This window comes from Hemicordylus capensis, chromosome 3 (assembly GCF_027244095.1).
Source record: "Hemicordylus capensis ecotype Gifberg chromosome 3, rHemCap1.1.pri, whole genome shotgun sequence".
NCBI classification, from domain to species: Eukaryota; Metazoa; Chordata; class Lepidosauria; order Squamata; family Cordylidae; genus Hemicordylus; species Hemicordylus capensis.
This window is the reverse complement of record NC_069659.1, coordinates 133,089,332-133,113,415: the sequence shown is the minus strand read 5'-3', so window position 1 is coordinate 133,113,415 and position 24,084 is coordinate 133,089,332. Positions and strand designations below refer to the sequence as shown.

The 24,084-nt window shown below is 42.9% G+C and overlaps 1 protein-coding gene across 4 annotated transcripts in view; it reads left to right on the top strand.

Annotated features, from left to right (window-relative positions):
• Positions 1 to 24,084, top strand: part of AFF3 (ALF transcription elongation factor 3) — a 451,975-nt gene that overhangs the window by 77,604 nt on the left and 350,287 nt on the right. For all 4 annotated transcript variants that reach the window (XR_008318873.1, XM_053306211.1, XM_053306212.1 and 1 more), the window contains exon 3: positions 543 to 1,340. Coding sequence is in view for 3 of the 4 variants with exons in the window: in XM_053306211.1 (XP_053162186.1) it covers positions 543 to 1,340 (798 nt within the window). In the remaining variant the exon portion in view is untranslated. The remainder of the gene's footprint in view (positions 1 to 542; positions 1,341 to 24,084) is intronic.

Here is a 24,084-nt window from a genome sequence, read left to right as displayed (position 1 = left end):
ATAAATTATTTTGTGGGTCCTACTTTAATTGGTCGTTAGACATGAGCTGCCAGAGATACTTTTTTACAATCTTCCATAATGAACTGTCCTCACAAAGTACACATTAATATTGATGTCTCATTTTTTAGGCACTTGTTTTTTGAAGTGTATAAAAAGCAGAGCAGCTTCACATGTTGCACTATGTTGCAAAAATAAACTTTTAATATGAGTTTGTACAGTGCCTAATGTATTTTAGAAACAACAACAACAACAGAAGTATATTGAATATTTTTGCCTCCCTCTGATCTAGGAGGCCTAGATTATTGTTATTTTTCATACAAGGAGGCTGTATTCTTATATGAAGAGGAACATTATAACCACAGGGATGGCACAGGTACTAACCACTAATGTAGCATTATCACAATGGATGTAACATTGGTTGGGAAGAGATCTAAATATGTATCCACACTTTATAAATTCTGCTTTTGACTCTTCAGTTATGCTACTGAATTGATAAAATTGCTTTATTTGTTACAGAATACCATTTTTTGTGTGTTTTACAGACTAGCAAGGGAGATGAACTCTCCAGTCGTATCCAAAATACACTAGGTAACTATGATGAAATGAAAGAGCTGTTGACTGATCGATCCAATCAAAGCCATCTTGTTGGAGTTCCAAAGCCCTGTATTTCACAAACATCAGTGAACAAAGCTGATGAACTTTTCATTACTGACCCAAAGCCCCATGCTCAAGCTTCCATTTGCAGTCCTCCATCTTCCTTACCAGTGGTGCTTTCTGGGCAGCTGAGCAAGAACACTGCAGTGGTTTGGCAGAAGTCTGAGTCCACTTTGGAGAGCCAGCAAAGGGGAAACAAACATAGGCATGGATTGTCAGATTCACACAATAATGACTTCAGAACAGCTAACCAAAAAAACAATGTGGAAAAGATTAAACGTTATGCATCCAGTCCCTCATCACCATCTTCATCAAGTACCATCCAAGGTCCTTTACCACCCTCACTTGGAGAAAACATCAGAACACAACAGCAATCAAAGCTGAGTTGTGGTACAGAAGTTGCAGTTCAGGCTCAGGAAAGGCCAGCCATGCATAGCAGTGGACACTGTGTGCAGAACTTTCCTCCTTCGCTTGCTTCAAAGCCCAGTATAGTTCAGCAAAAACCAACCGCATATGTAAGGCCAATGGATGGTCAGGATCAGGCTCCTGATGAGTCTCCAAGACTGAAGGTGCCAGCTGAAACTAGCATACTCTGCAGCTCATTTAGAGGGATGCCTTCAACTAAAATAGACTCTTCTAGGACCAAGTCAAAAATGACAAAATTCAGTATTCCCAAGCAAGAAGAGGTAAGTTCTGCTTAATTATGATGTGCTATTGACATGATTGTCAATCACTCCAGATATGTTGCTAGCAATCCTACATAGACTTTTTCCTGTGGTTTCCAATGGTGGACATTGAATGGCATTTCGGAGGTGTGGGTGCGATATCAAAATGTACTGACTGTAAATAGTACATATGTCTTCCATTCTGATCACACCACCACTATGGGATATGCAGATTTTACCAGCACTCATTGTGGCTGTGTTTACTGAAAAATTCATATCTCCTACTTCCTCCCTCAGTACTATTTATGATTTAATCAAAGGGTTATATGATCTTGTATAGCTGTTGTGGGCACCTGTTGCATAATGCCTATGCGATCACTGAGGACTTCAAAGTACATTGAGCCGGGTCTCATGATCAGTGAGACCCGGTTTTGGAGAGTGAGTGGGGAGAGTGGGCTAAGCCCACTGGCGAGACCCATGCTGGCGAGACCCCCAGAGCTGGGAGGCGGCTTTTTGCCTTCCCTCTGGGGGTCTCCTCGTGAGCCATTGTGTGGAGCCGTGCCATGGCTACTCATGATTTTTTTAAAAAACGGGTTTGCGGAGCACTTGCTCCACAAACCTGGTTTTAGGGGAGGGGTACTTAGGTGGGTTAACTGTCTGGGAGCCACCGAGAATAGCCCCAATGTTTGATATCCTGACTAAGCCAGCATTGGAATGCTAGGAAGACACACCCATGCTGTATAAGGCTTCCAGAGTTTCAAAGAAAATCACCCCTCACTTTGTGCTCTCTGCCCTGCAGAGCTAAAAAAATTTACACAACACATGCATGTGTTCCTGGTGCACTGATGTTGGTTTAGTCAGGATGTTAGCCAGTCTGTCTCTACTAGGCCAATGTGTGGGTTTTGGTTTTAGTTTTTTGGATTCTGAGAGTATTCGCCTGCCATAGCACAGAAGTGCACATGTAACCCTTGTAGAAGAAAATAATTTCCTCACCTCTTCTGAGCAGTGCCTTGCAGATATTTATGTCGTTTCCCTTAAACTCAAAGCTATGCTCTTCCTTTCCAGCCCCAAAGCACACTTCATCTTGGGTGTTTTTCTTGCTAATAATGGGGATCAAACATTATTTACTTGTAGCCAGTATCCTCTCTTTTTTGTTTGTACAGTTGAATTGATGCTACAAGGGAGGGAAAGTATAGCAATCTCATGATATGACTTTGAAACTTTTGGATTTTGTTGGAACACACAGAAAGAGTCTGGGATATTAGAGGATCTAGGAAATAGTTGTGGACTGGACAGGGGAAGAGTGCAAGTAACTTGCACTCTTCCAGTTTTGGGACTGTGAGTATGGCACTGAGCTTCTGTTCCAGGTGAAGGGTGGAAGATTATTAGTGACATAAAATGGTAGCTTGATATATGGTCTCATGGAAGAGGAAAACAGCTTAACAAGAGACATGTGCCTTTTGTGTATATATCTAAGAGATGATGATGATATAGCAATAGCAATAGCACTTACATTTATATACCGCTCTATAGCCGGAGCTCTCTAAGCAGTTTACAATGATTTAGCATATTGCCCCCAACATTCTGGGTACTCATTTTACCGACCTCGGAAGGATGGAAGGCTGAGTCAACCTTGAGCCCCTGGTCAGGATCGAACTTGTAACCTTCTGGTTACAGGGTGACAGTTTTACCACTGCGCCACCAGGGGCTCATGATGATGATGATGTATTTTATTCAATTTCTATACCGCCCTTCCAAAAATGGCTCAGGGTGGTTTACACAGAGAAATAATAAATAAATAAAAATATTTAATAAATAATATTATATAATATATAAATAATAAGTATTTAATAATATAAATAAATAAATAAATAAATTATGCACTTCAGTCATAAATTTGAGGTTGCGACTTTACCCTAAAAGAACAACAACAACAATAAAAATGGTATATTTAAATTATTGTTCAGTTCTATATTTTTGTGATTTGTGAGGGTTTGGTTGATGAATTAGAATCCTTAATAGTCAATTATAAGTACATGTTAAAAAGGAAAATAATACCAGGTCCCTCTTTAGAAATGAGACTAACCAAGAAGAACAATACTTATCGCAAGTATTGTAGTTTCTGTATAATACACGCTCCGTTCCAGTATATCCCTCAAGGCTTCCCTATCTACAGGCCATGAAGTTGGCTTCAGTGCAAATGAATCGCTGGAAATAGCACTTGAATACAAATTAAAGGCCATTATTTTTAAATATGCAGGAAAGGTTGATTTCTAGTGTAGTTCAATTCCTCATTTAATATTGTTAATCAGCTTTGGAAAGCTCTCAGTATCTTGACACAAAGTGAATTTAATAATAATTTTCAGAAATTGTTTTAATTAGAATAATATCCTAGCTATACTTTATGTGAAGGTATCAAGTATTCATTCAGGATTTAATTTTTAGGAGTCAGTTTCATCAGCATTAATCAGAATTCATATCCGACCTCATGGACCTTTTAGAAATCATCCTATTTCTTAGTGTAAATGATAGCCTCTCATCTCAAGTACTGCTGTTTCACATTTAGAATTGTACTGTAAGCTGTAATCTTATGAATTACATTACTAGAAAGAAGGTCTAATGTTCTCAAGAGAAAAATCTTAAAGCACAAAATAAACTATAGTGAGACACTTGTTCCCAGTATGATTCTTAAAAAGTATTTGCTGTAGGTGCCAAACATTCTCATTTAGCTTGGACTTCTCTATTATTATAGCTGTATTATTATAGTGACAGAGTAAAGATCCAGTATCTGAATTCAAAAACAGAAATACAGATCATTATGAATTTTTATGAACATATATTTGACATGTGTGTGAAAATAGAAATGTTATTATTTAGTTGTACTTGTTGCTTGTTAAAGTCAGCTTCCTCTGTGGTAAATGATGCTTACTAGAGCAAGAAAATCCATATAATTGCTCTTTTCCCATTCTAGTTGGCAGTGAACTTCAACCATTATTGGACACTTGTTGGCTTTAGAAACATTGTATAGCCTACTTTTCTCAATGAATTGCATTCAGGAACTTGGAACACCTGCAAAATCTTATTAAGAATATTAGCATTTTTAAAAATTGATGTCTTTTATAGCACACATCCATTGATAATTTAGTATTAACTGCCTAGATCTAAACATTTAATCAGGTATTGTACTCATCAGTTCTTTTCATTCTGTATTAATTTCTCCAGAAACTTGGCTTTAAACTCAAGTTATTATGTGCATAAATAAACTGGGGATCAAATTGTTTCTTAGAAAACTGACTCTTTGTTCCAATTGCAGTTTACAAAGGGGTTTGCAAATGAAGCTTTCTGCCTTTTCTTACCTCTACAAGCACCTATGCTGTCCACCCCCAAAGCCAATCCTGTTGGTCAGTGGAACCTCTGGAAAGGCATGCGATGTGACACACAGGCTACAGTGAGAAGAGAAAATCAATATGGATTTGCGCCCCCCTCCTCGAATGGAAATCCTTCTGTTCACACTGTTATTCTGGCTGGTGGACTTCACACTATTATTCTGTCAGAGCGAAGCCTAAGAATCCATTCTGAACTGGGCATTCAATATATTATTGTGGTCAGATTTCTTTTCACTTTAGAGATCCATTAGCTCCATGATTTTTTATTCTGTAGGTGCAAACACCTTAGAATGACTCCTTAAGGATGTTGTAGACACATTTCAGGCTATGTTATAGGTGACTGCTATCTTTCACCATTGATCACACATTAAACAGGAGGAACAGCCAATAAGAGCTCCTTCCCAAAAAAATCATGAGGCAGAGCAAGGAATGAGACAGAGGGAAGGGAAGGGGCAATAGCTCAGAGGTAGATCACATGCAGTGCATGTGAAGGGCCCAGGTTCAGTCTTTAGCATCTCCATTTAAAGGTACCAGACAGCAGACCTTTGCCTGACTTGGAGTCCCACTGCCAGTCAGATCAGACAGCGCTGAACAGACCGGGACACCCTGATAGGTCAACAAGGCAGCTGCCTGTGCAGGGTACCATTTTGCCTGCCAAGGACTCCCTGCCATGCTCCTTGCTGCCCGTGCTGGTTGCTGTGCCCCTGCCATGGTGGCAAACATGGGCACTGGGATGGGGTGGGGCAGAACACAGGAATAGGAGGCTCGTGTGGCACCTGACTGTCTCCCCCTCCACTGCTGCCTCCTTCTCTGCCACCAATGTGCTTTTCCTGCTTCCAGCTCTGAGCCAGAAGCAGGAAGAGTGGGCAGGGTGCGGGCCAGGCTGCAGGCTGGTTCATTGGCTTCTCTGGCCACATGGTGAGCTGGCCAGCAGGCTCACCTGCCACTCTCTTCTCCTCTGACTGCTGGCTGCTCTTCCTGCTTCCAGCTCCCAGCCAGCCAAAAGCAGAAAAGCAGGTGGGCAGGCAGGCCAGAGGAGAAGAGGCGGTGGCAGGATGGCATTGCTGGCCAGTTCTCTGGTTTCTCTGGCCATGCAAGTGGCCAGAGAAGCTGGTGAACTGGTCAGCAGATGCACCTGGTGCCCTCGTCTCCTCTGGCCACCCACCTGCGCTTCCTGCTTCTGGCTCCCAGCAGGAAGGGCCGGTGGCCAGAGAAGCCCCATCCTGCACCTGCCACCACACCTCCTCTTCCCCTCTGACCTGCCTGCTGGCCGGCTGCTCTGGCAGTGACAGCAGTGGTGGTGGGGAAGAAGACAGCAGAAGTTTAAAAAAAAAAAACCATGAAGGCAGCTGGGGGTGGCAGTGACCAGGCTTTGCAAGGGGCACCAAAAGTCCTTGGGCTGGCCCTGGTTCTTGGGCTTGATGAACGAATGGTCTTACTAGTCACAAATAAGTGATATTTTCAGGACCAGAGGGAAGAGCTGCCCTTTAACCTTCATAATTTTTTAAAGTGTCACCCACTGCTCACACAACTTTAACAAGGCTTCCATTATCTTGCTAGCCTCCAGTGTGTGTGTGTGTAGGCTTGTGTGTGTGTGTAGGCTACACAGAGACATCATCAGAAACAGTAAAAGCATTATCACAGCATGGCTGAGAAGGTGTTTCTGGGTGTTTATGTATTGTAATCAGCTTGGACATAATTTTATATGGAAAGGTAGCATATAAATTGATGATGATGATATTTGCTTGCAGCTACATACTCAATTTCCTCTCCATAGAAAGTCATGTTCCATTCATCTATAAAATATGATATGGCAACAGGGGTGGAGCCACCACTGTGTGAATGGATTCCAAAACCCCCGGCTGCCATCAATCAGGGGCCGCATGCGCGGCCCCAGTCACACACCCCACATCTAACGTCAGACGCGGGGGCATTATTTTGGTCCCAAATGGGCCCACGCATTGGCAGCGTGGCCAAAGTGACACTCCGTGCCTTAAAGGCAGGGAGAGCCACTCCTGGACTCGCTGCCAGAGCAGCGGGGCCGATTGATCTCCCTCCCAAATGGGGCTGCGCAACCCTGTTTAGGAGAGAGATCAGCCCCTGCTGCATTGGCAGCATGGCCAGAAAGGCTCTCCCTGCCTTTAAGGCAGGGAGAGTCGCTCCGGCCCACGCTGCCCAATGTAGTGCGGGCTGATCTCCCTTCCAGATTGTGCCATGTGGCCCCATTTGGGAGACCATGTCCCCCACATCTGATGTCACACGTGAGGGGTGGGGCCAGGGGGCTGCGGCAGCCACACACGGGCCTTTGGCCGCCGCCAGCCTCCCTACACTTCTTAATGGCAATGAGAAATGTTGCTGTGTAAAAGTTACTTGATTAAACATGTTTAATCATGGTTTTTTACAACGGGGTTTCTATTTTATATGGGGTACTTTAAAATATATAAATGAATTTGTATTTCTATCTTTTTAATCCTGGTTATCATCTAGCTATCTAGCTCATTCTCTAATGGACACAAGCCATTTATACCTTGCTCTTTGCTCATTACAGTCATGAGCATTGTCTTCTCCCTATGCTATTATGAACATGACTTTGGCTCCAACTTTTGCCTGTCCCATCTCCAGTAGGGCTTTAGGGCTCCAGAGTATACAAACCTGATACTTAATAAAGTTAATGGTGTTGCCTGTTTAGGTTTTTCCATGGTGCAGTGGGGAAATGCCTTGACTAGCAAGCCAGAAGCTGCCGGTTCGAATCCCTGCTAGTATGTTTCCCATACTATGGGAAACACCTGTATCGGGTAGCAGCAATATAAGAAGATGCTGAAAGGCATCATCTCATACTGTGCAGGAGATGGCAATGGTAACCCCCTCCTGTATTCTACCAAAGACAACCCCAGGGTTCTGTGGTTGCCAGGAGTTGAAACCGATTAGACAATACACTTTACTTTAAGAATGATTCTAATGGAGCTTTGTTACTACTGCCACCTGGAAGCTTTTCGGACAGTAGGCTTTATTGCAGGTTTATTGTGAGGGTTTACTATCAGGGTTTACTATGAGCTTGGGGCATAATGGATACTCCCACAGAAAAAGAGGAATTTTTAACCCTTGACATAAATTGGGCTAGGTTCCAATACGGAGGAGGAAACCTAAATCATGTGTGAAGTGCTATCTGAAATATCACAAATACTTGGGGGTAGATCTGGCTGATATGTGAATGCACACCCACCCTTCCAAAGTAAAGTTGTGGTAAAGTTGCCATCTGAAAAAGCTCCTGCTAGTCAGAAATAGTCAGTAATATCATTCAGATAATATCAAATCCATAAACTATCTCCCCTCCCTGAACAAAATGATAGTTTATAATTTGCAGTGTCCTCAAGAAAAATAAAAGCTTAGTGTTTAACTATACACATGGAGAGATCAAATTTTAATGTAGGTCTTAAATATAAAATACCCCCCCCCCTTATTTAATGTAATTTTATTTACAGTCATTGACCAAACAGAGAGTAAAAACCAGTAAACATTAAAATATGTATATACATATATACAGTTTAAGATTGGGGTGATATCCCATTATACCTTTTAAAAGCAATATAACTAAACTTAGCTACAGGAATAGAAATTAAAGCATCTTTGTCTGAAAGCAGATGTTTTACAAGGTTAGCATCGGATTGATCTGCCAGTTTACATATTAGAGGAGCAATAAGGCGTTCCCTGGGATACAAATGAAGATTACAGTGGAGAAGGATATGTGCGACAGTTTCTGTATCTCCTGACCCACAACGGCAGTGTCGTTCTTCTAAAGGCACACCTTGAAACCTCCCAGCTAGAAGTGCGGATGGAAAGGAATTACGGTAACCCTTACTCTTGTGAATATCCATCGAAACTTAGAGAAAGTAATTGTCGACAGATAATTTGCGGGGAAAAGATCCATATTAGTTCTTATAGCTCTATCAAACTCTGGAAGCGCAGCCCAGTTTTCTTGGATCTCAATATCAACAAAGCGTTGTTTCACTACTCTTTTCGCGTTTACTAGACCCAATTCCAGCCGTTGGGCTGGGTCTAAGCCTAGAGAGGTGAGCTTCGTACTTACTGTAGTACACCATAATGGCTGGGGACTAACTGAAAGAAACTCAGGAATTAAACCAACTGGTCGCAGATGTATTTTCAACCAGAAATAAATAATCAAAAGCCAGGCCCGAGATTCAATTTTTATGAAGCCAGCCTCTGTCCTTAAAGTCACATTTGCTGTACATTTTGGTGTACCAAATAAATTCCTCAAGAACCCTGATTGGGTTCTTTCCAAAGTGTCAAACCTTGAGTATGGACCTAGTTGTATGCCATACAATAATTGCGGAATGACCTTTGCAGTATAAAGCTTTAAGGCAGCTGGTATGTAGCCTGCACCCTGAGTTCTGAAAAATCTTAGGATTGCTGCTAGGATTTGCCGAGTCTGTGACCATACTAATATGTGCGGATTTCCCAGTATTATGTTGAAAAATTACCCCTAGGTATTTTATTTGATTTACCTGTTCTAGTCGGTGTCCATCTAGCATCCATACAAATTTTTTAACTTTATTAGTGAAACACATGATTTTAGATTTGTCGTAATTAATCTGTAGATGCTCATCTCTGCAGTAAAGTGCTAAGGCATCTAACGCTCTTTTGAGCCCAACCCTGATTTGAGATAGAATTACTGCGTCGTCGGCATACATCAGGATTGGGATTTTCTTGTTGGCTAGTTTTGGTGTGTGTGTGTGTGTCAGATGTCTGCAAACACTTTATCAAATTGTTAATGCAAAGGTTGAATAGGTAAGGGGCTAGTACACACCCTTGTCGCACCCCTTTCCTAATGGGTACTAAGTTTGTAAGGTTACCAGCATGGTCTAAACGCACTCTTAAAAAGGAATTTTCGTGAATTTTGATGAGCAAGAGTAGAAGCCTTCGGTCCATAGAAGTAGCCGCCAATTTAGACCAAAGACGGCCTCTAGAAACTGTATCAAAAGCCATCTTAAGGTCTATAAAAGCGGCAAACAGGGGTCGCTTATTCCTTTTTACCTGTTTGTCCACAAGATGTTGTAATATTAGACAGTGGTCTAATCCAGATCTGTTAGCTCTAAATCCTGCCTGCTCATCCTCAATAATGCACTCCTGCTCTATCCAAGCACATAGTTTGACACATAAGTGCTTGGCGTAGAGTTTACTTATGATGTTTAAAAGGCTTATTGGTCTGTAATTAAAGGGATCATCCCTTCTGCCTTTCTTATGGATGGGAACCATCCATAATTTGCAGTGTCCTCAAGAAAAATAAAAGCTTAGTGTTTAACTATACACATGGAGAGATCAAATTTTAATGTAGGTCTTAAATATAAAATACCCCCCCCCCTTATTATTTAGAAGGTCTACAGTACATTTTTTCCTCCTTCTATTGTTTGCCACTTTATATTTTGGAGAACATCATTTATAGTAGGAAAAGTAGCAGAATATGGCTGCTGTGTCTAGACATTTATTTGAAATGCCATTTTATGTGAACCGTTAATGTCAAGACATATCTTCAGCGTATCACATAAAATTGCTGACCTTTCCTTGGTTCTTGATCACTTTTTGTCTCTCTCAATTAAGAAACTCTTCAGAACCAGTTCACTGTGTGACCTTGAGTGTATAAATCTATACTGATAATTTCATGGCACTTGTACATTAGGAATTATGGTGTATATATGGCCATAACTGACTGATCTGCTTTAGTACTTTTGGAGAGACTAAAATATACTAAACAAGGATTTCAAATATATTGTATTGGCTGCTTTATAAATGAAAGTACAATGAAGCAGTGACTGTCTGAAACATTGAAGCTAAGGGGCAGCCTAGAAATTATGGCAGCATGACTCAGCTTGAGCCATTTCTGAATTCCTATAAAGTGGAGGGACTGCAATTTAAAGGACAATGTGGCCAGGCAGGAGAAGGGAGCGAAACCCTCCAGCTACTTGTGCCGTTCCTCTCACCTATAGTTTCTTCACAGTCATTTTTCTCCCTATGTTGGTTTTGTTGCCTCCCTGCGCGTGTTGAAGTCTCCAGGCTTGGGGATCCCTCTGTGTATATATATGCTCTGGCGCCACACAGCAATCATGAGCCCTCCGTTTGTACACATGGGGACAGGTCACCTAGTGGCAATGGGCTAGTCGCCCCTTGATTTGGCTCCTAAACAAGCGAATTGGAAAGGGGGGTAGATGTATGCCTTCCCTATGCGGGAACCCCCTAAGCAGACCCCAGAAATAACTCAAATAACTCTCTGTCAAGGCCATCCTTGACTAAGGAACCGCCTGGCTTTCCCCCTCCTTACAAAGAAGATAGCAGTGAGCTAATGTGCTAATTGGCTCAGCAGGAAGAGATGGATAAGCTGGTGAAGGTAAATTTCCTTCCCTCACAAATAAGGTTGAGTAAGCTTTTGAACCTAAGAGATGCACCCATGGAAAATACTGATTAGATTACAGACTTCACCCTTTATGCAAATCCCCTTCCTATTTCTCATGACAAAAAGCCTTGGCTGTGCCTTGTGATTCACACATTGTTACATTCAGGAAGAGGGATCAGCAGCAATGCATTCTGTACAGGTCCATCCTGGCACAGTGGCACATCTAATCAGGAAAAAGCAAGAGGAATTTGCCCTGAAGGCATGTTTTGGGATATAAGAACCCCAACTACATGATCCAGTATGCTCCCTTCAGTATTTCACTGGGGATTCCAACAAGCGCTCCCTTGGGCCCCTCACTTTGGACTCCATCAGTTTTGGGGGCAATTTACTGTGTACTGGCCACCACACAAGGCAGTGTTCAGTATTTCGTGCCATTTTCTAGATTGGCTTTCTTGCCTAGTTTGATCTGCCCAGTCTTCCTTGCCAATCCGGGAAGCTGAGACCAAGGACGAAGCACCCTCCTGGAATCGCCTCTCTCTACTAATCTTTCCAGCCTTTTTGCCTCTGACCATGCTGTCTTTGAGAAGCGAGATTCTGCATTTCTTCCAGGAGCCCTGAGGTCTTATCATCCAGATCAGGTGATATGAGCCTTCACCCCTCCTTGGGCCCCAAATCAATCTCTGTTCCCCTTTCTTAAATCCAACCCCCTCCTTCTCTAAGAAGCCTCTTTCTCTTGCTTGCCTGGGAACTTACACAATTAGAACTCTGAGCTAAAATGCCTCACTGTAGTTAAAAATATTTTTGATAGAAATGTTGCCTTAACCACATATTTTTCTCTTTTATGTACTCCCTCCTAAAATAAATTCTTTTTAAATTTTGAAACTATAACCTTGTCTCAGTCCAATTCATTCAGACTTTGCTCAAATTAAAATCTTACATGAAACTGTTCCTTTCTGAGCTAAATTTCCCAAGTGGGCCCAAAAGGTAGATTTTGAGGTGTTCGCCAATCACCCCAGACAAGTTTCACTAACAGATCCTTCTAGTCTTGATTCCCACTGGAAGAAAAAAAACAGCTGAGCCAAAGCAATTCTGGTGGCTTTGACAGTGTTCTTCTGTAATATAAGAATACTAGTGTTTGTAAGCCCGTTGGATAACGGGCGCTAGTGGAGCTGTGCGCTCCGGACCCCCGCCGCCATTCCCCCTCCCGCCACCCACCGCCGCCTGCGGCTCCAGCCGGGCCCGCCACCCACCACCGCCTGCGGCTCCGGCCGGACCCGCCACCCACCGGTGCCCAGGGCTCCCACCGGTGCCCGGGCCCACCGTCACATCGAGCTTCCCCCGCCGCCTTGTCCGGCGGCCATGTTGGGCGGCCAGAAGCAGCCGCCCCGAAGAAGCCGGGTATGCGGCGGCGCGGCCAGGCCTCGGCCAGGCCTCTGCCGCGCCTCGGCCAGTGTTCCCCACCGCCGCTTACCCGGCGTCTTCGGGGTGGCCGCTTCTGGCTGCCCAACATGGCCGCCGGGTGCCGGCGTTCGCGGCTGCCTTGCTCTGTTCTGGGCATGCGCTTTGCACATGCCCAGAACAGGCCAGGCACGAATGCACGCTTGGTGTCCGTCCACGGATGGACACCAAGCGTTTTATTAGAGAGGATAATGGTTTTGGCTGAAGACTGCAAGCTGGTCATATATTTACTGATGGCAACCAGGCTAGTAGCCAGTAAACATTGGAAAAAGTTTAATCCCTCAACCTGGTGTGAAGAGTTAAGCATAATTTGGGACATAGTAGGTCAGACATTGACTAATGTTGTGCACACAGATGGATATTTCAGTTTTGCATGGCAGGGAGGTGTGTGTTTTAGGGATGTGCAATTTGATTTGTGTGCTAATCAATTTGTGCCACATCGGTGATTTGCAAATTCGACCGTGAATCAAACCGCCCCTTAAATGAAGGGGATGATTTGAAGTCAAATAGAATCAGCCCTGATTTGGCACGAATCGATTTGCACAATGTGTGCAGACATTTTGGTGGGCTTTCCCCCCTTGCTGATTGGTTTTCTGGCTCTGGCTTCTGACTGTCCTGAGATCTCCTTGCTTCTTGGTTGGCTTGTTATTAAAATTAAGTGTTGGCATGGGGAACTGTGCCCCCATTGGCTGGGAGGAGGGAGGGGGAACGGGAGGGAATTTCAAAATGTATTCAAAGGGACTGGGAGGCAGAGAGAGAGCCCTTATGCCAGAAGAGGATACATCAGGAGGACAGGAGGAAGAAAGGAGAAACGAAGGTTTGATTTTGTGATTTTCTTTTCTCTGCACTGAGTATGTTATTGCTGCTATAAAATGTTTTGCTGGAACTCAGATTGACAAAGGCAGAACTTGAGCTCCTTTCTTCCTTCTTTCCTTCCGTTGTGGTTTGGTCTGTTTGTGAGATGTTGTGATGAAAAATGGACAGTGGTAGCTCAGGGGTGTGTGTGTTCGTGTGCGTGCAATATTCTGGTGATTGTTGTGATGAGCTCCATGTCTGGCCTTGAGACTAACATGTGCTTCACTCACTGCTCTGATCTGCTCTACAATATGCATTCTGCATTGCAAGGTGAACTCAGTCAAAATGTGGCTGAAGACGTTCTTGATTTGCTTATGGATATGCTTGCTGGCTGCTAAAGGTGCTGCTGTGGCAGCTGTTGCAATGCTGAAGTAAGGAGTTATAATTGTGTGTGGGAGAGCAACTTGTGCCAATGATGTTACTGCAACACAGGAACTGTGTCTGGCAGTGGATTTTGGGTCAGTGATTCTTTATTGGCCATTTTTGGACTGTGTTTGGCAAAATATGGTGTTCTGCGTTGGGAGGGACTGTGTGCTTCTGTTCTGCAGTGTTTTTCAAGGCAGGGTTGCAGAATTTGTGCACTGTGCTTGTTTTGGCCATAGTGAACCATGGGGAACTCAAATCACCCCCTTGTTCCCCATGGATGGGTTTTAGGAACACCAAAGTGGTTTAGGTGGTATGGTATGATGTATGGTATGATGGGTGCTACCCACTACCCAACCCACAAAAGAAATGAGCTAGTGGGCAATTTAAAAATATGTTTAACCTAAACCCACATAGGAACTTATGGTTTTTGGTGGGGGGCGGAGTTAAAAATGTTTTAAAATTGCCTGCTTGCCTGTTATCTTTTGTGGGTTGGATGGTAGATAGCACCCATCATGCCCTACCACCCAACAAACTCTGGTATGCCTAGGTCAAACCACAATTCCCCCCTCCCCCAATTTTCGATTTGATTTGTCAAATTGGCCAGCAATGGGCAGAATCAATTTGAGTTTTTGTGATTCGATTCTAGGTCAAATTGAATAGCAAAAATTGATTTGTGCACAACCCTGGTGTGTTTGCCAATTTCCTCCTCCTCTTTCTGCCCCCAGTGCTCTCCAAATATATTTCTGATGGTTGGAAGGTCTTCAGGGATATATTTGCGGGAAGAGCATTAGGGGTAGCAAAGGAAAGGGGGGAATCAGCAAAAATGAAAGTGAAATGTCCATTATGGTGTTCAACACTCATGATTATGTGACCCTGTTAGTTTAATCAAATTGACTAACTGGATCAGAATAAGATAAAGACAACAATTGGATGATAAATTTGTCAATAAAAGGAGCCTTTTAATTTCCTACTGGAATGACAAACTTAATGATAATGTGCAAGTATTTCTTTTGTTAGGAACATTTTAAGATGTGATGAATGATGTGGTTGTTTGGATATGGCTGGCATTGAGACAAGAATGTGCTGCCCACCTATACCAGCCAGTAAGTGCTTCGATCTCCAGCTGGATGCTTCCTTTCTCTCTCATGCATGCGAAGAAAAGGAAGGAAGTACCTAGCTGACAAAAAAAGCACTTGTTGGCTGGGAGAGGCAGGTGCTATGTCTGTGTCCTGATGCAGGCAACATGATTGTGTTAGTGTCAGAAGCGTGCTGGTGTGTTGACTTCAAGGGATGTGGCTGGCCTGGCAAACACTTATTTAGCCAGCTGGGTGCCCTGGGAAGGGGTGAGGGAGCCTGAAGGTGGCCCCTGGATGCTGATGTTTGGAGGACATCCCCCTCCCCCACAATTCAATGGTGGCTTGCCCCTGAGGCTACGCTATCTAGGGCTTGTGATGACCTGTGTAAAGTGGTCTGTTGCTCTGTCAATTAAGGTAAAGTGTGCCGTCAGGTCGATTTCGACTCCTGGCGCCCACAGAGCTTTGTAGTTGTCTTTGGTAGAATACAGGAGGGGTTTACCATTGCCTGCTCCTGCCTATATCGCTGCTGCCCGATATCGTACCAGTGGGGACTTGAACTGGCAACCTTCTGCTTGTTAGTCAAGCATTCCCCTGCTGCAGCACTTAAAGTGACTGATCTGTCAATTACTAGCTGATTATCTGCATAATCTGTCTTATAACACATTCAAATATATATTCCGTTGAAAGTAATGTAATGTAGATAGGTAGTATCTGCAACTGAACAGCCAAATGAGCATCTGAGTAGGGGTGGCCTTCTACCTTACATTGCTTTCAGTGGAACAGACTTGGATGCTTATTTGGATCATGATCCAAGTGTGCACTCCATTGAAAGCATTGTAGTGCAGTTAGCCTGACTGCACTGAAATGCCATAGGGAGGGGGTAAGTTGGACAGTTGTTATCTTCCTCACAGCTAGAGTTGGCTGCTGCTGATCGTTATGTTCCAGATCTGTGGAGTCAGCAGACAAGAGGACTCAGGTGCATGGTTGTCATCTAGCAGAGAGACTTTAGGAACTTAATGGAGCCAGAAAGCAAGAGGACCCAGGCAGCAGGCATACCCTGGGAGCTCAGGACACAGCTGCAATCTGGCAAAGACTGGCTGTCTCTGTCAGATTGCAAGTAAGAGGACTCCAGCTGGCAAGAGGATGCAGCATGGTTGTGTTTCTTGAGGCTAAACAATCTGCGCACTCAAACCAATTTCCTCCTCTCAATGCTTTAAATTATAAAGGGGCAGTCTGCTTCAGTTTGAAGGATCGATCCTACAGAGTGGGGAAATTCAAGAGGATGCATGCATAATGGCATGTGTGCTTCATGACCAATTTCTTCAGTCTCACTGCCAGCCCCCCATTGGTGGTGGGCTTGTTTGTTTGTGCTGCTCTCAGCTGTGAACATTTACTGGCAACAAGAGGGCAGCAAATTTGTCTAATCTTTGGTCCCAAGTAGTATGTGTATATATTTGTTTATTTTGCCCAAGGCATAGGTCCCAAGCAGTAGGTGTTAATGTGTGTGTTTAAAAAGCTCAGTATTCCTGCATACCTTGTGGTTTCTTCTGGGATGTGCACGAACCAGTTCAGAGGCCCTTTTACGGGCCTCCGAACTGGTTTGATAGACCGGTGTTTCCGCCGGTTTGAAGGTGGGGGGGATAGCTTTAAGGATGGGGGAGGGTGTACTCCCCTCGCCGTGCTCCCTCCTGCCCCCGCTGTGCTTCCCCCTCTGGTGCTCTGTGTAGAAATAGTCCGGCAGGGTGGCAGTGTACCTCCTTCCTGCCCCGTTGATCCAACTGACTAGAATTGCCCAGAATGCATGTACACGTCGTGGGCGTGCACACATTGTGTGTGTGACATGTGCCTGCGTGCCACAACATGCACCTGCATGGTGGGCACTTCCGGTCAGGGAATCAATGGGGCAGCAAGGAGGTATGCTGCCTCCCCGATGGACTATTTTTACAAAGAGTGCCAGAGGGGGAAGTGTAGCAGTGGTTGGGGTTGTGGTAAGTGCACTCTCCCCTGTCCTTAAAGCTACATCCCCCCACCATCAGCTTGAAGGGTGCTGGTTCTGTGCACATCCCTACTGAGAAAATCCCTGAATGACCATTTCCCCATTTTCCTGTGTCCCCATGTAGGACATACTCTGCTTGAAAATAAGGGGAGTGCTATGTCATGTTTACGGAGGGGAAAGAAAAGAACAGCTGAATAGGAGAATTAGTATTGGATATGTGAAGATGATAAACCTTAGTTTCAGAAATAAAATATTTAGGTATTTGAACTTGGAAGGAAAAGCAATGTAGGAATAAAATTCTACTTCCCTTTGGTAATTCAAATAATTAACTGTGAAATATCCATATCTAGAAAGATTTGAAAGACGGTTAATGTTTTCTAAATGTCTGATTTCTTTTAATGACTGTGTAAGATAATTACTGTGGTCTTGTTTGTGTAATGTGGACAGGATAATCTGTAGTCTGAAACACAAAGCACAATGCAATTAAATTTCAGGCAATGAATTTGAAATGTCACTGTGCCTCTGGGTGACTCCTATTTTTAAATGTGATGTGAGCGTGTAAGAAGCTGTTAAACCTTAGTGAGTCAGCTGTGTGCATTTCTAGTTACCTCAGAACTAGAAAAAGGACCACATATGATTATTTTAGTTTGTTCATAATCGTTGTTTGATAATTGTCCTAAAATTGAAGGCAGCTGCAGAGGATAAAAATTTGATTGAACCAAGCATAAATATAGTCAGCAATTTAGACTGTTCTGATTCAATATGAAAATGACTTGTGATAATAAGAGGATTTCTATCTAAATTCATGAGTTGCTTTCATGACACTTTGGGTTAAGCCTGAAATAGATTAATCTTTTTTCTGATAAAGTTTCATAAGCTGTGATTTCTCTGGTGACCACATTTAATTGGATATTAAATAAAGTGCTTATCTTTATACCAACACGTTTTTATAGCACTTCGTATTTTACCTGAGCCGTATTTCTCCACTTGATGGGCAAATCAGAAGCACACATACATTTGAACAGAACCATTATTTGCTTAGGCTAGAATTAAAATGTATGTCAAACATAGTATATAAGTATAGGTTTCATATTAAAAGAATTTAAGATGGGTAATGTTAACATGAATTAATAATAGCACTGAGCATCTAAATAAGGCCTTTGGAGTATTCAAAGCAGTCCTCACAACAATCATATATGGTAGATCAGTATTAACTACCATGATTTTACAGATGGCTCCACACAGAATAGAAGCTTGCTTAGTCATCTGGTGTGTTCATAGCTGAGATGAGATTGGAATCGAGGATTCCCAGCTGTCTCTCACATTCTTAGCCACTTTCATCAACTTCACCATACTGAACAGATGACATCCACACTCTTCTTTTCTAAATACCTTTCAGTGATCTGTTATGATAGCAATTTGCTGAAGGCTTTACTTTGGAAGATGAAAGCAACAGAAATCCAAAATGTTAAAACACAAAAGATTTATAATTTTTTAAAAATCAGATTGGTCATTAATGAAATGACTGCAAATTGTCCAGAATGCCATTAACTCTTACCAGAGCAGTCAGACCAGGATATTGGTGCCACCATTAGAACTGTGCTTTATATCCAGGTGTTTGGAAGCATAAAGTATGTATGGTAAGGCAACCATTGCCCAAGGCCAAGTGAAAATTAAGAACTTTTCTTAATAAAAGTAGATATCATCATCGTCATCTTCTGGATAACAGTAGCTAATGTGGTGTTTTCCACTTTTGAGATATAGCTTGGCAAGGACCTCCTAGCCACCCATGCATTTAATATTTGTGTGGAGGACAGACTTAAAACCCTAAAGGTTCTCCCTGGCTTTGGAATAGCAGATGAGGAAATCACTCCTGATTTGCTTGCCTGGCAGCATGGGTTGTGGTTTTAAGCTGTTCAATAAGAGGAACTGAATTGCTGTGTTTTCCTGACCAGCAGAAGAGAATTACCTTGTTAGAACTTGTCTGCTTCTAATTTGAGTGTGAAGAGTAAAGGGTTTGTCCTATGAATTAACCGGTGGCCGTGGCAACGTACTTGAAGGTTGTTCTCACAACCCTTTTCGGTGGGCGGGAAGGACGGTGGGGAAGGCAAGATCAAGTTTACCTCCCCCGCAGAGAGTCACTGTCCATGTGTGCGAGTGCGACACGGCTCACATGCCCACACGATCTGCGCCCCTCCTGGCAGCTTGGATCTCTGGAGGCTGGGAAATTGAGTCCTGGCCTCTAGATATCCCTGAATGCTCCACGCGGGCAGTGTGGTGCTTTCAGGGACTCCCCGTCAAGCTGGGTTCTCTAGACACCTGGCTTTGTGTATGCTCAGGCTGCCTGCAGCCCTAGCATGCACACAACCCTGGACCTGGGGTAAAGGGCACGCTCGTCCGTGTGCAAAACCTCTTGGTCTAAATATGTACTCTCCGAGGTAGATGACCAGTGTTATCTCTAAGGCATGTGCATGTGCACACGCTCACATGTTTTTTGATGTCTGCTCAGTTAATTTTAGATCCCACTCAGGTTGAATCAGCAAGGCCCCACTCTGAATGCATGTGTACACACACTGCCTTGATACTGCCGCCCAGAACAAAACTCATTCTGCACACAGGTAAAAAATTTTAGGGAGAACACTGTAGTTCACTCTAAAAGGTTATAGTGGATGCTAGAAAAAACATGAGATAAACTCTATAAAAATTAAGATGGGGCATCTAATAACAATCTTAACCTAATGCCTGCCTCATAACTATCTACAAAACATACATTTGACCAATTTTGCTAGGAATCTTTAAGCTTTTCTTTATTTCTTTCATGAATAAGGCTTACCATTGATCATTTCTGTAACACTTTTCAGTGGTGTTCTCTATAGTATACAAAACACCTTACAACAAGCCTGCACTGCAAATGACTTTGTTGAATAACTTCAGGGACTGATTAATCCAACAATAAATATATGCATTGACAGTGCAATTCTTTGCCAACTAGTTCTCATTGAAATCTTGACATTAACTATTTGCAGGTAATTATGCTTTCTCACATTATTTAGTCTACAGGATGGCACTAATAATGTAGTAGCACTAATTACTTCATTTGGTATTGTGCCTATATAGGGTAAGATGGATAGTTATAGCTTCAGTCAGAAGCATGCATCCATACAGACACTTGTCTAGGTTTTGTAATCAATAGCATGACTATGTATAGATTTACATAATTTATATAGGCACAGGCACTATTGCTTGAGGTATATATGTTAAATTTCATAATCTCTTAAGTATGGCCAACTCAAAAATGTAAAAAAGTAATATAATTTTTTAAATATCAGAATCAAACATACCTTTAAGAAAAACCTACTGTTCAGGATGCCGTGTGTGTGTTCATGCATGTGTGCGCATGCACACACACCTATCTATACATACACACACACACACACACACACACACACACACACACACACACACACACACTTATAGCCTTCTCTTCCTCCAAGAAATTCAGGTCAGTGTACGTGGTTACTTTTATGCTCACAACAATCATGAGAGGTAGGTTAGGCTGAGAGATAAGTGATTGGTCCAAAGTTGTCCAATGAGCTGCATGGCAGAACAGGGATCTGAATCTAGGTCTCTCCAATTAGAATGCATGTAATCGATATGGTGGAAATTCTGGAATGGATTATTATAGTACTGAGTGTCTTTCTTTTATCAGATCAATTTAAAATTAATCGGTATGTGCATGTGGAGATTGATTGCCAAATTAAATTATTCATGAATAGTTCCATTGAAATTAATTGGACAAGCAGGGCATAACTAAGTTGTCCCATTAATTTCAGTGAGACTACTCATGATAAATTTAGTCTGGGTGTTAGGGGTATGCATGAACTGCGGTCCTAGCACCGGTTCAGCAAGGGGAGGCGAGCGGGGAGCAGGAGCATTTAGAAAGAGGAGAGCAGGTCCTTACCTGCTCTTCACCATGCCATGCATGTTCCCACTGGGGCGGTGCTCTGCTCAAGTACCCCCGTGCGGTGCTAACACACACATGGCATCTACACATGTGCAGGTGCCATGTGCATGCTGGCACCGTACGGGGGTATATGGGCTGAACGTTGCCCCAGCAGGAACCTGCATGGCATGGTGGAGAACAGGTAAGGGCCTGCTGTCCTCTTTCTTAAAGGCCCCGCTCACCTCCCCATGCAGAACTGGTGCTTGAACCATGGTTTGTGCACACCCCTACTGGAGTCAGCCAGAACATTCTACAAATTTATGTATGTTCTATGCTTGACATTTACCTTTAATTTTTTTGTTGTTTAGTTCCATTCTTTTTAGTTTTTACAATGTCACATTATTTTTATGTTCTTGCTTCTAAAAAATTCTTATCCAACCTGAGCATTTAGGAAAGAGCAAGAAATAAACAGGATCCTTTTACAACTTGTGCATAATTAAAACAGCAATAAATGTGGTGAAATTTGCAATTAAATTAAGTGATGATCAAATAAAAATTGCATTCATGGGATGAATAATACATTTTGGTTAGTTATTACCTAGGTTCATTATGTGTTATTGATTTTGCTTTATATTTCACACTCTGACCTTAGTGAGCGAAACTAGTCAATTCACATGCAAGGTATTGTTGTTTTACACCAAAAAGCCTTGAAGAGCAGAGAATGTATATATCTTTTGGTTTCATGATGCAGATTTTTCTGTATGCAAATACGCAACATCTGTGTATTTACTTTGCTTCAGACATAACTAGCAAGTGTTTAGTAATGAAATCTGTTCTTAATTATGATAGCAGCTGTCAGAGTATGAAGTTTTTTCTTCCTCTTGATGCAAAGTTGCCTGATTTACTCATTTTCATCTGCATTTGTCAGGGTTGCCAATGCAGAGAGAGAAGCCTTTATGAGTGGCTTCAATTTGCTTTCTGTGTGAGAGCATCGGCAAATTGACTAAATCTGCACAGCAGGGAAGTTTTATCTTCTTTCCTCATGCATTGCAAGCTGTTGTTTCTGCCCAATGCAGGAGACCTATAAAGCTACTCAACAAATGAGTGTGCTATTAAGTGCTCTGGTAAGTATTTTAAGCAGCAGTTCATGTAAATATACTATGCCTTGTTGAAGAAGTACAAGTATGAAATCATTGTTCGAGATAGGTGGCACTAGCAGGTTATTTTTCAAAACCATTTCTACTTTATTTTCATTCCTGGGGATACATCCCATTATCACAAATGGGCTAGAGCCCATTTTAGGGACTACTCTGTGGCAGTGGGGGTGGCAAATAAATGTTTTTTCTGCATCTGCTCAGTGTAGGCCAGCAGAACTGTTTCGTGCAGCAAAGTCATTGCTTCACACAGGCCCCTGTGTGATGTGGGAAGAACAGTCAGCAGCCCACTATGACCAGTTTGCTTGTCACATTGCAGATAAAGTCACTCACATCCATGCTGATTTGGACTCTCAGGTTTTCACAGTTCCGGGAGATGTGCCTCAGCAACCATCTGGTCCTATTGTGTTCAATTCTTTTCAGTTAGTGCAGCCTGAGGAAGTGGACAAGATCCTGGGCAATGTGTAGGCAATATCATGCGCTCTGGATCCTTGCCCTTCTTGACTAATAAAAATCGGCCAGGGAAGTAAAAGGTAGGTGGTTGGAGGTAATTATTAATGCTTCATTAAGAGAAGACAAGATGCCATCTCGCCTCGAGGTGGTGGTAAGACCACTATTAAAAAAGTCCTCTCTTGATCCCTCCAACCTTGTTAACTACCTGACTGCTTCAAATCTCCTTTTCTTAAGCAAGGTGATAGAGCGTGTGGTAGCTGTGCAGCTGCAAAGGGTCTTATCTAGACTTTTCAATTTGGCTTCTGCCCTAGGTTTGAGACTGAAACTGCCTTGGTCTTCCTGGTGAATGACCTTCACTGGAGACTACACCCTGTTTGTTCTGCTGAACTCCTTAGCGGCATTCGATACCGTCAACCATGATATCCTTCTGGATCACTTCTCAGGCCCATGGGGATTAAGGGTACTGTGTTAGAGTGGCTCCAGTCCTTTCTTGAGGGGAGATTCCAGAAGGTGGTGCTGGGGGACGTCTACTCAGCACCTTCACCAATGGTCTAAGAGGTCCCACAAGGCTCCGTTTTGTTCCTCATGCTGTTTAACAACTACATGGAACTGATGGGAGAGGTAATCAGGAGGTTTGACTAAAGTGTCATCAATATATAGATGACACTCAGCTCTACCTTTTTGTCATCAGATCCTCAGAAGGCAATGGATGTACTAAACTGGAGGTTGAAGAAGGAGTTGCACTGGGATGGGGACTTGCAGACTGAGGTTTAATTCAGACCAGACGGAAGTACTGTTGGTCAGTAAGAAAGCCAATTAGGATGTGGGGATTCAACTGCCTCTTGATGAGGTTGCAGTCCCCTTGAAAGAGCAAGTGCACAGCCTGGGAGCATTGCTGGCTCTGCTTTTGGATGCTCAGGTGGAGGCAGTAGCCAGAGGCGCCTTTGCACAGCTTTGGCTAGTGTGCCAGCTTTCTCAAGAAGGCAGATATGGCCACGGTTACCCATGCCTTGGTCACATCACAGCTGGATTATTGCAATGCACTTTTTGTAAAGCTGCCTTTGAAGAATGTTTGGAAACTTCAGTTGGTGCAGAATGTAGCTAACCAGGGATTTCTCTGGAATAGCTCACTTGAAGCATATTATGCCTATTTTAAAAGAGCTGCACTGGCTGCCAATTTGTTTCCGGATCCAATACAGGGTACTGTTTTTGACCTTTAAACCCCTTAATGGTTTGAGCCCTGGATATCTGCTCCCAAGGGTTTCTGCCTGTCCAGCAAGGTCGTCAGAGCAGTCTTTGCTCCGTGTGCTGACATTGAGGCGGACAAGGCCTTCTCTGTTGTTGCCTCCAGACTCTGGAATGATCTCCTGGGGATGTCCATTCTCTGATATCTGTGGCTGCTTTTAAAAAACTACCAAAACCTTCAAAAAAATTTGTTCAGGCTTTTACTCTTAGGAGTTGCCAATCTCTCTGCTTCCCTGCTGTTCTGTCTTATCTTTTTATAGTGTTTTTATGGTTTTGATTGTGTTTGTTAGTATTTTAATGTAATTTTAATGTAATTTTGTTGTATTTTAAGTTTTGTAAACCACCTTGGGATGAGTTTTATACAAGGTGGTATCAAAATTGAATAATAAATGAAATAAAATAAAATAAATTATGCCATTTGCTGCCA